The sequence below is a fragment of the Gorilla gorilla genome, chromosome 19, assembly GCF_029281585.2.
Source record: "Gorilla gorilla gorilla isolate KB3781 chromosome 19, NHGRI_mGorGor1-v2.1_pri, whole genome shotgun sequence".
Lineage (NCBI taxonomy): Eukaryota > Metazoa > Chordata > Mammalia > Primates > Hominidae > Gorilla > Gorilla gorilla.
This window is the reverse complement of record NC_073243.2, coordinates 78,342,120-78,360,485: the sequence shown is the minus strand read 5'-3', so window position 1 is coordinate 78,360,485 and position 18,366 is coordinate 78,342,120. Positions and strand designations below refer to the sequence as shown.

Below are 18,366 nucleotides of genomic sequence, written 5' to 3'. Positions count from 1 at the left end.
CTATCCTCTCAATGCTTCAGTATAGTCTGTAAATATTTTAAAGTTTCAAATTTTTCATTTTCAGAAGACCATAACCTTTTTAAAGATGCTGACAACATGGTAATACGATGAATGCAATACTAACATATAAGAAAGAGTCAGTGGTATCATACAATACATAACGTCTAAAGTAAAAAATCTATGTCCAAAGATTTTCCTTAACCTACATTATACAAACCTTGATGCTTGATGTGCTATTTTTGTTTCAGTTATCGTATTAGAAGGAATAATTTTGCCAAAGAAAAAAACTTCACTAACAAGAGAGAAAAGGGAACTGCCACAGTCTAATAAAGAGTGTCCCCCGAACCCCACAGCAAACACCATGCTTAAGTGGTGATGTGAACAGATATGAATTCTGTTATATGCTCTTTACATTAAAGTTAAGATGCCCACTATCACTGCTTCTATTTAATACATATTGGGATCCCACCCAAGGCCATTTAAAGTTTTAATTTAATTAATTATACTTAATTTTAATTCAATATATTTAATACTTAAATTCAATTAAGTATACATATACTTAATTATATTTTTAAAAAATTACCTTATTTACTTATTTTTTTAGAGGTGAGGTCTTGATATGTTATCCAGTCTGGGCTCAAAGTCCTGGACTTAAGCGATTCTCCCACCTCAGCTTCCCAAGTACCTGGGATTACAGGCATGTACCACTGTGCCCAGCTTCTTAAGTACACTTTCAATTAAGCATACTTAAAAGTAGAAGAATTTAAAAGAAACAAAACTGTCACTATTCCTAGGTCATGTGATTCTTTGGAAAATGCATGGTAAATTTTAGAACAAATGAGAGAGTCCACCAAAGTCACTGAATTCGAGACGGATAGCAGAGAATGAAGAGCTCATGATGGGCATCATGAACTGGAGTTCTAAGTAAGCAGATGAGACAACTCATTAGCACAAATAAGAGAAGCAAAAAGACTGAGTCTAGAGAGAAGACCCCAGACTCCTACAGGCTCCTGCACCACACTAGATCAAAGACTAGTCTCTGCGAACCCAGCCACACCAGGTGCTGGCTCTTTGGCTCCCATAGTTCCTTCCCATGATACTTACCAGGACCACCTGTCTAACCTAACTTGATAAACATCTGCAGCTGGTGTTCACAACAGCCCAACTCAGCCAGGCGTGGTGGTGTGCACCTGTAATCCCACCTACTCCAGAGTCGAAGGCAGGAGGATCCCTTGAGCCCAGGAGCAGCCAGAGCAACACAGGGAGGCCTCATCTCAAAAAAAAAAAAAAGCCCCACTAAAACCTACATACATACAAAAGATGGACACATCTTCAGAACTAAAATAAGTTATTATAGTTAGCTCTAACTTCTACTTAAAATTCTAATTTTTATTTATTTATAAAGTCAGTTTTAATAGGCCCACCATCAGAGGGAAGCAGTATGGTAATCTAGGGCTGCAAATAATCTCTAAAGTGCTCTTATCAGGTTTGGAATGTACTATAAATCTTTGTAGTAGGTATACCTTTCCAGTGAGATTTTGCTTAGACTACAATTAAAATAAGATTTAATATTATGAACACAGAACAACAGATAATCAAGAAGAATTACCCAGTAGTGGGATGCCAACTTTTTCTTTGAGACAGGGTCTTACTCTGCCACCCAGGCTGGAGCACAGTGGTGCAATCACGGATCACTGCAGCCTTGAGCTCCCTGGGTTCAGGTGATCCTCCTACCTCAGCTTCTCAAGTAGCTGGGACTACAAGTGCATGCCACCATGCCTGGCTAATTTTTGTATTTTTTGTAGAGATGAGGTTTTACCATGTTGCCCAAGCTGGTCTTCAACTCCTGAGCTCAAGCAATTGCCTGCCTCAGGCTCCCAAAGTACTGGGATTGCAGACGTCAGCCACCACTCCTGGCTGGGATACCAACTTTTGCCCAATGAGAGGAAACCAGACAACATGGCACCACTGTTGAGTCTTTAAACCATAAAATCAATATGAACCTAATAAAGTAAAACAATATACAGTGGCATATGTAAAAGAGTTTGGTGTTTTCAATAATGGCCCAGGCTACATTTGGCAGCACTACTGAAGGAAGTTCAGTACCCTTTGTGTTCTTTCATATTTCTGAGACAAAGGATTTTGATGATGACAACACTATCACATGTTTCCTTAAACGTAGGCTCTGTTGCAGAAACCCTACTTCTTTCATAATTCAGAACACGCTGTCCAATATGGTAGCCACTAGTCATGTGTGGCCCAATGAGCACTCGAACAAGGCCTCCGCACACTGTAAGTGTAAAATCACACTGGATTTCCAAGACGTAGTACAAGAAATACATTAAAATCTCATTAATAATTTTTAATTGATTAAATGTTGAAATATTATGTTTATATTGTGTTAATTGGAATATATTATTAAAATTAATTTCACCTGGGGTTTTTTTTCACTTTTTCAAATATGTCAACTAGAAAATTTTAAATTCTATATGTGGCTCACTTTTTTGGGTCACATTGTATAACTACCAGACTGATTTAAAAAGTCAAAAGGTATTTTAAATGATGTGAATATAGTATATGTAACATTTAAAACATTAATAAAATGTTTATAAGATCCTTTGTATGTCATTTGATAACAAATTCCTATAAAGACAGGTATAATCTTGCAACAATGGTACAAAAGAGGTACAGTTTATTTTTTTCTAACTTTCTGACAGGGATATCGCTAAATGCTTCAGCTAAATAATCCGAAATCCTCCCAACAGGAAAAAGTAATTTGAATCGGGGAAACTGAGCAATTTTTCCAAGATCACACAGCTCAGAAGTGCTAGATCTAGACTCAGAAGGCAGCTCTGAGGCCAATGCCAGTACTCTGTGGTACCTCAAGTAGAGAAACTAGGAGAAATCCTGTTTGGAAGTGGCCATCTCTTATGAAGTTGATCATTATCCAACTTGGGCAGAGACTATCCAGGCCGTATGCCTATCATTAAGAAGGTGCTTCTAATTAGCTGGGCATGGTGGTGTGTACCTTTGGTACCAGCTACTCAGGGGGCTGAACTTGGAGGATCGCTTGAGCCCAGGAGTTTGAGGCTGCAGTGAGCCGTGATCGTGCCACTGCACTCCAACCTGGGAGACAGAGCAAAATGTTGACTCACAAAAAGAAGAGGAGGAAGAAGGTCCTCCTTTTCAATTTGGGATGCTGTAGAGTGATTAGTTTTGAAGACCAGTACACCAACTCAACTAGCCCAAGGTGCCCATCACTCATCCTGTTCTAAGAAAGGATTTACAGGAGTGGCATGTTGGCCATGTAGCAAAGCATGTCAGAGGCAGTCAAAACAATGATGCCAAATGAGGTGTGGTCAGCTGCCTGCGGTGCCAGCTCTTAGATGAATCCCTCTGTTTAATCCTCAGTCTGAAATGAGGTTCTGACTCTTGTCCACTCTTGAAATGCACTAGTAACAACAGCACTAATGGAATGTGAAGCCCTACAATATGTGAGTAGGAAGCAACTTACAGCAGAAAGAGGCAACAACACCATCCACAAGCAGACTAGCCAGAACGCTAAGCCAGGCTGCCAAAAGAAAGTGTCTCCTAAAACCCCAAATATCAGCTGCCACCAAGCTTTGGAAAAATTAGGCATGCAAATCTTTGACACTCCTTCATCCTCCTTCTCCCCCAAAACCCTCTTAGTCAAATACGTGATGGAAGTCTACAGACATTCTACTCAGCACCACCACAAGTGCCCATGAAAAAGCAATTGTCTGTCCTTCCTGCAGCAGCTGAAAAAGTGTAAGTGAAGGGTAGAGATGATAGTGGGTATACTGAGGTGGGAAGGAGGAAAACCACCCAGAAAGGAAAACACACACACACACACACACACACACACACACACACACACACAGAAGGCAACAGTGACATTCAGACCTGAACCTAGGAATTTTTGAATGGCTCAGAATGGGACACTCTGTCATCTCTGATTTAATTAGAAGACAGTTTTCAGGATGCTAAAGGTCTAGGCTCATAATCAGGCACTTACGTAATCCTCCATATTGAGCCCTTGTTTCTCAACTGAACTTTTCACCTCCATGGAAAACTTCTCAAACTCAGGTTTCACTGTCCTCAGTAGAGTGACTGTCTGGAGGGACGAGTATGCTTGCTTAGCTTCAAAGTCGTGTTTGTCTCCTCTCTTCCATGAGCCATCTCCTACAGAAGAAATAAAAATATTTATAATTCCAAGCCAGCCACCATAAAGAGGCCATTCTCCCTTCACAACTGTGAGGTGCCCCCGCATGTTACTTTTGGCAACCAGGAAGAGAAGTATTGTCATAGTTTTGCACTTAGGTATGATGGGACAACGTCAAGACCATTAAAGGAGAAGAAGGCCCTTTGGACATGTGTTCCTTTGAAATGTGAGCGAGAAAGAAGAGTACTGTTGAGGTAATTGCCTTGTAATAACCATGTAACTGCAATTTTCAGCCCTGCCCCACCCCCAAAATTGCAGCACTGTAAGAGAAAGAATTCAGTTTTTATTCCTTGCCATTCATACTTCTTTTTTAATACCTACAATCAACTGTGGAGGTGAATCAAGTGGCTAGTGTGGTATAATAAACCTGATGTTATGTGTGTGTGGGACGGCAGGTCACAGTGACGCATGACAATGGATATGCACAACTATTAGACAGTTAGTGATGTTACTCATAAGTGGGAGTTGAACAATGAGAACACATAGACACAGGGAGGGGAACATCACACACCAGGGCCTGTCAGGGGGTGGGGGGCTGGGGAAGGGATAGCATTAGGAGAAATATCTAATGTAGATGACGGGTTGATGTGTGCAGCAAACCACCATGGCATGTATATACCTATGTAACAAACCTGCACATTCTGTACATATATCCGAGAACTTAAAGTATAATTTAAAAAAAAGAAAGTTAGTGCTATTAAAATAAAAAACTTTGAGATTATTGATATTTATTGAGTCTTTTCAGGGTGAACAGTAGCTTAGGTGAACTCAAAGATTTGTGTCTCTCTCGTGCTAGCAACATCATAGAAATTATTTATTAGACAATGTCCATTAGTGCATTAGTGGTAATGAGATAAAAATTGCTAACATTTATTAAGCACATATATAATAATAATAATAATAATAATAATAAAAGCTCTATTTGTTGAGCACTTTATATGCGTAAAAACTTTACTCCTCAGAAGACCCCGTGATATGGGTACTATGATCCTCTTTATTTTACAGATAAGAAAACTGATGCATTGAGAAGCTAGGCATCCCAGTGTTTCACAGGTCTCTCTTTTACAAAAGCAAAAAATTACATGAATAAGAATAATTATTTTTCTCTTCGTTATTTTATTTTCAAGAAAACATGTGGCTTACAGGGCCCCAAAAGGCAAGGTGGACCTCTAACTTTTGACAATAAGCTATTTTTTCTACGAAGTATTGTTATGATTCCTGGAGAGCTCTGAAAATACAAGGAACTCCACCTGCTGGAGTCCAGTGCCAAAGTCATTTGTTTGCCCCAAGCCCCCTCATCCTTGGTAGAGGCCTTGAACCCAAGAGCTACGCAGTGAGAACGTCTCTGGGATATACGGCCAGGACTTTGTGTCACTCACTCTACTCTTCCTGAAGAAGTTTAACAAAGACCTGGTGGCTTTGGAATTTCTATGACAGTGTGAATCAGACAAACATCTATGAACTATGCCAGGTCCTGAGATTGGCAGGGTGAGCATTGTAAATACAGTCTCCACCACAATCAAGAGAAAGGCTGAGGGAGTGACATGTAAACAATTGAAGTTATCACAGGTAGGACCACAGCTTACTATGGGGGGTACAAAGAAACAACACAGAGTAGAGAGGAAGATGCAATGAGCTCTAAACTGGGGGAAGGCTGCATGTGAGGAAGAGGCATTAGAAAGTTCCTAACTGTGTGAACAGGATTTTAATAGGAGGGGAGGAGGGTGGAAGGCATGCTTGGCTGAGCCTACATCACAGCACAGGCAAAGGTGCAAATGTGCCTGACAGCCAGGAGGCAGCTGGACACTTAGTCTAGAGCCCGAGAAAAGGCAGAGACAAAGAAAATGTTTGCAGAGGCATCTGTATAATCATAATCCTAATAATAGCAACCATTTATTAATTGCTTACATATGCCAGGGAGCTGTTAAAAGACAAATAAGACACAGCTGAGGACAGAATTCATTAGGAACTAAATCTGTGCTCAATGAGCATAAGATTAAATTTCAGGCCACCGAGCAAAACTTGACAAAGTCCTCCTCCTCTCCCACGAAACCTCCCAGACACTGAGGAGGCCACAGTGTGAGCAGAGCCATACCCCTGCTCGGGCCAGTGAGCCACCAGGCAGGCAAAAACCAGCTGGATGCTCAATCACCAAGATACAGCATGGCCTTTGTTAAGGGGCCAAGTCCATTGCCAGGAAGACCCCAAATTCTAAGAATGCTCAGGACATCTTTGTCCAATGGAGGAGCCCATTGCTTGCAGGCATGCAATAAATAGTTATGGATTCATTTTTAATTGACTCAAAGTATCAAGACTCAGTAGAGGTGATGTCTCAGGCAAAGACGGTGTGAGTTTCTCAGCTCTGGAAAAAAGTTCTCTCCAGGGGAAGGGAAATGCTTAACTCTACAGACTTGTATGTTATGTAATTAGAAAACACACATAGGACTAGAAACTGCAACTATCTCACGGACCGAAATGGACAAAAACTTTTTTTAATTTGCAAAGAAGTAAAATGCAATACAATAAATCTGTCTACCACAATCTAAAAGGTAATGGCTTTGGAGTTTTGTTTTCCTTTTTTTTTCTTTTTTCTTTTTTTTTTTTTTGAGACAGAGTGTCTCTCTGTCACTCAGGCTGGAGGGCAGTGGCATGATCTCAGCTCACTGCAACCTTTGCCTCCAGGGTTCAAGCAATTCTCCTGCCTCAGCCTCCCGAGTACCTGGGGTTATAGACATGCACCACCACACCCGGCTAATTTTTGTATTGTTAGTAGGGACAGGGTTTCACTATGTTGGCCAGGCTGGTTTCAAACTCCTGACCTCAAGTGATCCACCTGCCTCGGCCTCCCAAAGTGTTGGGATTACAGGCGTGAGCCACCGAGCTCAGCCTGGAGTTTTGCTTCCTAGAAAAAAGGATGGAAATAGTAGTGCTTATTAAATTTAAGCCAAGCTAAATAGGTATCTATTCCCAACCATAACTGATACTGTGACTTCTTGCTTTTGTGGGCATTTCTAACTGTGGTGTGTCAGTAACATTTCCCATATCAGGGCTGTTGAGCATTATGAAAGCAGAGGTCGGCTTGGCATGACGCCCCATCAGTGGGGACAAACTTAATGCAGTAGACAACTGGGTGCCTCTGGAGATTTATGAGCAGAACAGCAGAGTGATATGATGAGAATCAGCCTTGGGAAATAGCAGTGGATTAGGGTGGGGGAGACACCAAGCGTTCACAGCCGCAATAATCCAGGCAAGAGGTTAGGGAAGGTTATATGTGGGAAGTCACACCAAAAAAGTTAAAAATGGTTCTTGGGATGTTACAATTATGAGCAAGTTTTCTTTTCCTTTTTTTTTTTTTTTTTTGGTATTTTTCTGAATATAGTAAATTTTCAACAATAAGCATTGACTTTTATTATAAAAAAAGAGATAGAGCCCTTGAGAACAAAGGCAGAGCACTGTGCATGAGGAATCTCAAGACTGTACAACAGTAAGGGAGTGAGGGACAACACAGAGGGAGGCATGTCACAGATGACGCCAAGGAGAAAAGGAAAACAGGTTAACAGTAAAGAAGCAGCAGAGCCAGATGGAGGAGGAGGGGTTAGAAGGACATGGAAATGATTATTTCAGTTAGGGGTATGGTAAATCCAAGGTGACTGCAGAATGCCCAAGTGACCACCAGGCTAGAGGTGGAAATGCTAGTCCGAAGCCAAAAAGAGGAGTGAGGACTAGAGACCGTGCTGGGTGTCATTTCCACACGGCTCCAAGTTAGAAACCAGGGGCTGCCTCGCCAGACATGAAATACAGTGCAGAAAGCAGAGGGAGAAGGGCAGAGCACAGACACTTTGGGGGGATGCTATTTTTAGTGGGCAAGAGGAGTAAGAGGAAACAGAAAGGAGCTAACAGAGAACCAGAAGAATGCTGTGTCACCAAAGCTAAGAGCATAGGGTTACCAGAAAGGGATGGATGGCAACAAGATCGAATGCTCTAGAGCGGTGCTGTCTCACAGAGGCGCCACTAGCCACATGTGTGACTATTTAAATGTAATTAAAATTAAAAATTCAGCTCTTCAGTCACACTTGCCATATTTAAAGTGCTCAATGCCACATGTGGCTAGTGGCCACCACATTGGGCTGCACAGACTAGAACATAGCCGTCATTGCAGAAAGTTCCATTGGGTGGCACAGCTTTGGAGGCATGAAGCATGGTCTCAGGTAAGGCTAATGGATTTGGTAATGAGAAGCTCACTGGTGACCTTGAGGAAAGCACTTGCAGAGGAGTGGTGGATTCTAATGCTGTATTGAACACCCAAGCTTGCACTGGGTACAGAATATTTATGAAAGAGGAAGGTAGTCTGTTCAGCACCAAGCCCTGTGCCCAGCGATCCTGTGGCTGAAGAGCTGCAGCCAATAAGGGGTACCCATGTTGGGGTAACTGTGCCATCCTGTAGTTCCCAGTACTTACCGAGGACCTAGCACATAGTAAACTTTCAATATATATCACCTGAATGAGTGGCTGAGACATCACAGAATCTGTCCAAAAAATGAACGCTAAGCATTCACCTGGCCTGGCCCCACAGTACTGTGGCTCTTCAGCTGTGGTGGTCATTTAAGGAGAGAAAATATCTGCCTTCCTTGGCTTACCCCCACCCTGTCCAAACGACCCACTGTCACATGGTTGCCATGGCTAGGCTGGTCCAATCACACCCATTGTTAATAACAGCACCCCTTAATGGGGGATACCACTGCGCACAACTCCATATGGCTGTTTGACCTGCAGTATTTCTTTCTTTAATTCTCATAACAACTCTTTGAAAAAGATTTCAGTACAATCCCTATTTTACAGATGAGGAAATTGAGGCTCAAGGAGATTAACATGCCCGAAGTCATTTAGCTAATAAATGATAGGAACAAGATCCAAATGCAAGCCAGACTCCAGATACCAACACCCCACCTAACCTACATTCATTTCATCAGAGTTTGGGCGTTCTAAGATTTAAAACTGCATATGCGGTGATTGACAAAAACGTTAAAAACAAATGTAGAAGAGGAAAAAATATCAGAAGGGTAAGTGCCAAAAGCTGTTTAGCAGCTGTTATGATTGATGAATTATGTAAGAATTCTTTTTCTTTTTTCTATGTTCCAAATTGACTTTAATGTACATGTATCACTTTTATGGCAAAACATAATTCTAATCTCTCCCTGGTTTTTCTGTTTTTTTTCCATTTTTAGCCAGTCAAATAATTTAATTTGTGCACATCACCAATCTCTACTATACTTCTGTTCTCATCTTAATTAGTGCTCTCTGAGTTCTCAGGAAGATAGGGAAGCTCTACAATAATAACAGTTCTAGACAGGATCGCCCAGATAAGTTACCACCTAACTCACCTTCTAAGTAGGTAATGCCAATGGACAAAAATGTCAATCGGTGCCTTTAAAAACTCTATGGGGCAATATATATTATCTTCTTTCTAGACTTTTTTAAACCTATGTTTTAAGTCTTATTTTCAATCACTTGAATTATCCCATAATATATTACCCATTGAACTCCTGTAATCACATAATTTGGGCAAATCTGAGAATCTTTTTTTGAGTGCTCACCAAGACCAAACAATCTAGTAATTAGTAAAAATGGACGCACTATCAATATGTTTTTTTTTTAATCCAACATCAAGTAAGTAGTGACTAAAATTAGATGCCTTGGCCGGGCACGGTGGCTCACATCTGTAATCCCAGCACTTTGGGAGGCCAAGGCAGGCGGATCATCTGAGGTCAGGAGTTCGAGACCAGCCTAGCCAATATGGTGAAACCCCATCTCTACTAAAAATACAAAAATTAGCCCGGCGTGGTGGCACATGCCTGTAATCCCAGCTACTCGGGAGGCTGAGGCAGGAGAATTGCTTGAACATAGGAGGCGGAGGTTGCAGTGAGCTGAGATCATGCCATTGCAATTCAGCCTGGGTGACAAGAGCAAAACTCTGTCTCAAAAAAATAAAATAAAATAAAATAAAATAAAATAGTGATAAATAATAAAATAAAATAGAGGCCTTTTCCTAGAACAAGCATAGGGTTTGGTGTGAAGAGGCCCAGGGAGAGGTAGATGTTGAAGAACTTTTCATGAACATATATATCTGATTATTAGGGCACAAAGTTTCAAACAAGGCCCTTTACTACTGATGTATAGCAGAACCTTGCTCTAGGTCACTCTGCCCACCATGTGATTCTGTTGACTGCTTCTACCCCAAGGAAAAAGGTGCTTCAGAGTCTGTGGAAGATGGACAGTTGCCTTCCCACATCCATGCTCTCTTCTTCCTCAGTAACAGATTCCTAAATTGATGTAGGATAGCAGTGAGTCCAATTAAAAGCACACATTCCCTGATATCCCTTGTCACTAGAGCTAGTCAGTGACATGTAAGCAGAAGTTAATGAGCGGGGCTTCCGGGAAAGCCTTTCACAGAGAACCATGTCAACAAGGAGGGTCTCTTTTTACCTGTTGTCTTTTCTCTTTGTCTTGCCTAGAATTAACACACGATCCCTGGAGCTCTAGCCACCATCTTTGATCTTGAGAATGGATTTTATGCACTAAGATTGAGAGTAGCAGGAAAACAGAACCAGCTTGGACTCCTGATGACATTAGGAAGTCATCATCCCTGCCCTCAACTTCCCACCTCTGGATGTGTTTCAGGTAAGAGAATAAATCTCTACATTTGTTTAAAATCACTACAACTAGACATCTTGGTTAGGTGCATGAAGATGCAATTCCTAATGCACCGAGGTCCTTGGGATATATTATATTAACATTGGCTAACCTGATAACAGAATGTATGACCTTAAATCTATCTATAAACCTAACACCACAGAAAAAATGTATAAACTTAACATAATTTTTTAAGTATTAGGTGTAATGGTCAAAGTAAACTAGGACTAACAAAATATAGCTAACATTTATTAAATAGTTATTCCAAGAAGTTTGCAAGGTATTTTATATACATCACCTCATTTATTACTGAGTCTGATGCCATAAGATAAGTATTATTATTCTCATTGAAGAAACTAAGGCTTGCAGGGGAGGGCAGAGTTATGTTACTTTGCCAGGGTCAAGGATTAAGCTCTTAACCATCTCTTAACCCTTACCTCTTAGAGTTAACAGCTGGTTCATGGCAGAGCCTCTCAGGCAGAAAAACACAAAAGCACAAAGTCTGAGCAAATATGGTGTAAAAGGTAAAATATAAAGGATCTAATCAGAAACCCCAAGTATACTTTGTAAGTTGTATAAAAGCATTCTATATAACTCTGTGTAGTAGAATTTTCAAGAAGCAGAAAAATTAAATTCATATGAAAGGAAGTGTTAAAAAGTTGTCCAAACATCACCAGCAATAAGTCATATAGTATGGCTTCTTATGCACTGGTATTATGCAATGAGAGGGACACAACATCACGTCAGCAGTATTCTCACCAAAATACATAAACTCAATCTCATTGTGGAAAAATACCAGATAAATCCAAATTGAAAGACATTCTGCAAAATAATGGGCTCATGAAAAGTGTCAAAGTTAGAATAATCTTCCTTACATCTAAAAAAAATCTTGTTGACATTTTTGTAAGATATTTATTTAACCTCAGTGTAAGAAAAAATTGTATTCTTTACCATGTTGAGTTTTCCAATTCATGAACAAGGTATGTCTCTCATTAATACAGATTTTTTTATTTCTTTCATTAGTGGTTTCATCAGTGTTTTGTAGTTTTCAGCAAAAAAACTTAGACATTTTTTAATTTATATTTTTAAGTATTTCTTTTTTGACTAAATGATATTATATTGTTGATTTGGGCATCTACATGTTCATTGCTAGAATAGAGAAACACAAGTGATTTTTGTATGTTGAACCTGTATTTTGGGACCTTGCTAAACTCATTAATTAGCTTTAAGGAATTTTTGTAGATTATTTGGGATTCTCTACATAGACAGCCATGACATCTGCACAAAACAGCAGACTTTTTTCTTCTTTTCCAACCTGTATGCTTTTTATTTTCATTTCTTGCCCTGTTTATCTGGCTAGAACCCACAGTGGCAAATTGAATGAGTAATGAAAGTGAACATCCTTGCTTAGTTTCCTGTATTATGGGAAAAGCATTCAGTCTTTCACCATTAATTGTGATATCAGCTGCGAGGTTTTCGTAGGTGTTCTTTGTCAACCTAAGCAGGTTCCCCTATATTCCTGGTTTTATAATTTTTTATTTTTTATTTTTAAAATCATGAATGAGTGTTGAATTTTGTTAAAAGCTTGTTCTGTATCTATTGATATGATCATGTGACTTTTTTTAACTTCCTTAATTTGATGGATTAAGTTGATTGCTTTTCAAATATACAACCAACTTTGCATCCCTGGGATAAACCCCGCTTGGTCATAGTGAAAACTTTTTTTTTTAAAGTGTCAAAGTCATGAAAGACAAGGAAAGACTGAGGAACTATCACATACTGGAGGAGATAAAGGAGACACAACAACTAAATAGCAGTGTGAGATCCTGGATTGGATCCTGGAACAGAAAAAGAACATTAGGAGGAGAAGTGGTAAATTTCAAATAGGCCTGTAGTTTAGTTAGTAATACTGTGCCAATGTTAATTTCCCTGTTTTGATAATTGTACTATGGTTATTTGGTAACATTAGAGGAAGCTTGGTAAAATATGTACAGTCATGCCGCATATAACATTTCAGTCAATGACAAACAACATATATGACAGCAGTCTCAGAATATTATAAAACTGTATTTTTACTATACCTTTTCTATACTTAGATAGAATCTGTGTTTAGATACCCAAATACCATCATGCTATAATTGCCTACAGTACCCAGTACAGTAACTTGCTGTACAGGTTTATAGCCTAGGAGCAATAAGCTATACCATGTAGCATAGGTGTGTAGTAAACTATCTGCCATTTAGGTTTGTATGAAAACCTATGGTGTTCATACAATGATAAAACTGCCTAACCACTCATTTCTCAGAATGTATCTTCATCATTAAGCAACACATAACTGTACACGAAGTCTCTACACAGATTAAGCTTCCTAATCCAAAAGTGGGAAATCCAAAATGTTCCAAAATCCAAAACTTTTTGAGCATCAACATAACAACATAACACCACAAGTGGAAAAATTCCACACCTGACTTCATGTGATAGGTCAAAACACAGGCACACAATATACAGTTTATTCAGCATCCTCAGGGAAAAAAATAAAATTATCTTTAGGCTATGTTCATAAGGTATATGGAACATAAATGGATTTCATGTTTAGACTTGGGTCCCATCTCCAAGATGTCTCATTTTACATATATATATATATACATACACACACAAATATTCCAAACTCCAAATAAAAACTTGGAATCTGAAGCACTTTAATACCAAGAAATTTCAAATAATTGATTTTCAACTTATATTTTTTTGCAAGTTTTTTATATCTGACATTATTTCATTATAGAAGGGTTTTTTGTTGTTTTTTTTTTTTTAATTTTTTTTTATTATACTTTAAGTTTTAGGGTACATGTGCACATTGTGCAGGTTAGTTACATATGTATACATGTGCCATTCTGGTGTGCTGCACCCACTAACTCGTCATCTAGCATTAGGTATATCTCCCAATGCTATCCCTCCCCCCTCCCCCCACCCCACAACAGTCCCCAGAGTGTGATATTCCCCTTCCTGTGTCCATGTGATCTCATTGTTCAATTCCCACCTATGAGTGAGAATATGCGGTGTTTGGTTTTTTGTTCTTGTGATAGTTTACTGAGAATGATGGTTTCCAGTTTCATCCATGTCCCTACAAAGGACATGAACTCATCATTTTTTATGGCTGCATAGTATTCCATGGTGTATATGTGCCACATTTTCTTAATCCAGTCTATCATTGTTGGACATTTGGGTTGGTTCCAAGTCTTTGCTATTGTGAATAATGCCGCAATAAACATACGTGTGCATGTGTCTTTATAGCAGCATGATTTATAGTCCTTTGGGTATATACCCAGTAATGGGATGGCTGGGTCAAATGGTATTTCTAGTTCTAGATCCCTGAGGAATCGCCACACCGACTTCCACAATGGTTGAACTAGTTTACAGTCCCACCAACAGTGTAAAAGTGTTCCTATTTCTCCACATCCTCTCCAGCACCTGTTGTTTCCTGACTTTTTAATGATTGCCATTCTAACTGGTGTGAGATGATATCTCATAGTGGTTTTGATTTGCATTTCTCTGATGGCCAGTGATGATGAGCATTTTTTCATGTGTTTTTTGGCTGCATAAATGTCTTCTTTTGTGAAGTGTCTGTTCATGTCCTTCGCCCACTTTTTGATGGGGTTGTTTGTTTTTTTCTTGTAAATTTGTTTGAGTTCATTGTAGATTCTGGATATTAGCCCTTTGTCAGATGAGTAGGTTGCGAAAATTTTCTCCCATGTTGTAGGTTGCCTGTTCACTCTGATGGTAGTTTCTTTTGCTGTGCAGAAGCTCTTTAGTTTAATTAGATCCCATTTGTCAATTTTGTCTTTTGTTGCCATTGCTTTTGGTGTTTTGGACATGAAGTCCTTGCCCACGCCTATGTCCTGAATGGTAATGCCTAGGTTTTCTTCTAGGGTTTTTATGCTTTTAGGTCTAACGTTTAAATCTTTAATCCATCTTGAATTGATTTTTGTATAAGGTGTAAGGAAGGGATCCAGTTTCAGCTTTCTACATATGGCTAGCCAGTTTTCCCAGCACCATTTATTAAATACGGAATCCTTTCCCCATTGCATGTTTTTCTCAGGTTTGTCAAAGATCAGATAGTTGTAGGTATGCGGTGTTATTTCTGAGGGCTCTGTTCTGTTCCATTGATCTATATCTCTGTTTTGGTACCAGTACCATGCTGTTTTGGTTACTGTAGCCTTGTAGTATAGTTTGAAGTCAGGTAGTGTGATGCCTCCAGCTTTGTTCTTTTGGCTTAGGATTGACTTGGCGATGCGGGCTCTTTTTTGGTTCCATATGAACTTTAAAGTAGTTTTCTCCAATTCTGTGAAGAAAGTCATTGGTAGCTTGATGGGGATGGCATTGAATCTGTAAATGACCTTGGGCAGTATGGCCATTTTCACGATATTGATTCTTCCTACCCATGAGCATGGAATGTTCTTCCAATTGTTTGTATCCTCTTTTATTTCCTTGAGCAGTGGTTTGTAGTTCTCCTTGAAGAGGTCCTTCACATCCCTTGTAAGTTGGATTCCTAGGTATTTTATTCTCTTTGAAGCAATTGTGAATGGGAGTTCACTCATGATTTGGCTCTCTGTTTGTCTGTTGTTGGTGTATAAGAATGCTTGTGATTTTTGTACATTGATTTTGTATCCTGAGACTTTGCTGAAGTTGCTTATCAGCTTAAGGAGATTTTGGGCTGAGACAATGGGGTTTTCTAGATATACAATCATGTCGTCTGCAAACAGGGACAATTTGACTTCCTCTTTTCCTAATTGAATACCCTTTATTTCCTTCTCCTGCCTAATTGCCCTGGCCAGAACTTCCAACACTATGTTGAATAGGAGTGGTGAGAGAGGGCATCCCTGTCTTGTGCCAGTTTTCAAAGGGAATGCTTCCAGTTTTTGCCCATTCAGTATGATATTGGCTGTGGGTTTGTCATAGATAGCTCTTATTATTTTGAAATACGTCCCATCAATACCTAATTTATTGAGAGTTTTTAGCATGAAGGGTTGTTGAATTTTGTCAAAGGCTTTTTCTGCATCTATTGAGATAATCATGTGGTTTTTGTCTTTGGCTCTGTTTATATGCTGGATTACATTTATTGATTTGCGTATATTGAACCAGCCTTGCATCCCAGGGATGAAGCCCACTTGATCGTGGTGGATAAGCTTTTTGATGTGCTGCTGGATTCGTTTTGCCAGTATTTTATTGAGGATTTTTGCATCAATGTTCATCAAGGATATTGGTCTAAAATTCTCTTTTTTGGTTGTGTCTCTGCCCGGCTTTGGTATCAGAATGATGCTGGCCTCATAAAATGAGTTAGGGAGGATTCCCTCTTTTTCTATTGATTGGAATAGTTTCAGAAGGAATGGTACCAGTTCCTCCTTGTACCTCTGGTAGAATTCGGCTGTGAATCCATCTGGTCCTGGACTCTTTTTGGTTGGTAAACTATTGATTATTGCCACAATTTCAGCTCCTGTTATTGGTCTATTCAGAGATTCAACTTCTTCCTGGTTTAGTCTTGGGAGAGTGTATGTGTCAAGGAATGTATCCATTTCTTCTAGATTTTCTAGTTTATTTGCATAGAGGTGTTTGTAGTATTCTCTGATGGTAGTTTGTATTTCTGTGGGATCGGTGGTGATATCCCCTTTATCATTTTTTATTGTGTCTATTTGATTCTTCTCTCTTTTTTTCTTTATTAGTCTTGCTAGCGGTCTATCAATTTTGTTGATCCTTTCAAAAAACCAGCTCCTGGATTCATTGATTTTTTGAAGGGTTTTTTGTGTCTCTATTTCCTTCAGTTCTGCTCTGATTTTAGTTATTTCTTGCCTTCTGCTAGCTTTTGAATGTGTTTGCTCTTGCTTTTCTAGTTCTTTTAATTGTGATGTTAGGGTGTCAATTTTGGATCTTTCCTGCTTTCTCTTGTGGGCATTTAGTGCTATAAATTTCCCTCTACACACTGCTTTGAATGCATCCCAGAGATTCTGGTATGTTGTGTCTTTGTTCTCGTTGGCTTCAAAGAACATCTTTATTTCTGCCTTCATTTCGTTATGTACCCAGTAGTCATTCAGGAGCAGGTTGTTCAGTTTCCATGTAGTTGAGTGGCTTTGAGTGAGATTTTTAATCCTGAGTTCTAGTTTGATTGCACTGTGGTCTGAGAGATAGTTTGTTATAATTTCTGTTCTTTTACATTTGCTGAGGAGAGCTTTACTTCCAACTATGTGGTCAATTTTGGAATAGGTGTGGTGTGGTGCTGAAAAAAATGTATATTCTGTTGATTTGGGGTGGAGAGTTCTGTAGATGTCTATTAGGTCCGCTTGGTGCAGAGCTGAGTTCAATTCCTGGGTATCCTTGTTGACTTTCTGTCTCGTTGATCTGTCTAATGTTGACAGTGGGGTGTTAAAGTCTCCCATTATTAATGTGTGGGAGTCTAAGTCTCTTTGTAGGTCACTCAGGACTTGCTTTATGAATCTGGGTGCTCCTGTATTGGGTGCATATATATTTAGGATAGTTAGCTCCTCTTGTTGAATTGATCCCTTTACCATTATGTAATGGCCTTCTTTGTCTCTTTTGATCTTTGTTGGTTTCAAGTCTGTTTTATCAGAGACTAGGATTGCAACCCCTGCCTTTTTTTGTTTTCCATTTGCTTGGTAGATCTTCCTCCATCCTTTTATTTTGAGCCTATGTGTGTCTCTGCACGTGAGATGGGTTTCCTGAATACAGCACACTGATGGGTCTTGACTCTTTATCCAACTTGCCAGTCTGTGTCTTTTAATTGGAGCATTTAGTCCATTTACATTTAAAGTTAATATTGTTATGTGTGAATTTGATCCTGTCATTATGATGTTAGCTGGTGATTTTGCTCATTAGTTGATGCAGTTTCTTCCTAGTCTCAATGGTCTTTACATTTTGGCATGATTTTGCAGCGGCTGGTACCGGTTGTTCCTTTCCATGTTTAGTGCTTCCTTCAGGAGCTCTTTTAGGGCAGGCCTGGTGGTGACAAAATCTCTCAGCATTTGCTTGTCTGTAAAGTATTTTATTCCTCCTTCACTTATGAAGCTTAGTTTGGCTGGATATGAAATTCTGGGTTGAAAATTCTTTTCTTTAAGAATGTTGAATATTGGCCCCCACTCTCTTCTGGCTTGTAGGGTTTCTGCCGAGAAATCCGCTGTTAGTCTGATGGGCTTCCCTTTGAGGGTAACCCGACCTTTCTCTCTGGCTGCCCTTAACATTTTTTCCTTCATTTCAACTTTGGTGAATCTGACAATTATGTGTCTTGGAGTTGCTCTTCTCGAGGAGTATCTTTGTGGTGTTCTCTGTATTTCCTGAATCTGAATGTTGGCCTGCCTTGCTAGATTGGGGAAGTTCTCCTGGATAATATCCTGCAGAGTGTTTTCCAACTTGGTTCCATTCTCCGC

At 39.5% G+C, this 18,366-nt stretch overlaps 1 protein-coding gene across 4 annotated transcripts in view; it reads right to left on the bottom strand.

Annotated features, from left to right (window-relative positions):
- NPR3 (natriuretic peptide receptor 3) overlaps positions 1-18,366 on the bottom strand; it is a 91,381-nt gene that overhangs the window by 52,851 nt on the left and 20,164 nt on the right. For all 4 annotated transcript variants that reach the window (XM_055367617.2, XM_055367616.2, XM_004058994.5 and 1 more), the window contains exon 3: positions 4,037-4,203. In XM_055367617.2, coding sequence (XP_055223592.1) covers positions 4,037-4,203 — 167 coding nt within the window. The remainder of the gene's footprint in view (positions 1-4,036; positions 4,204-18,366) is intronic.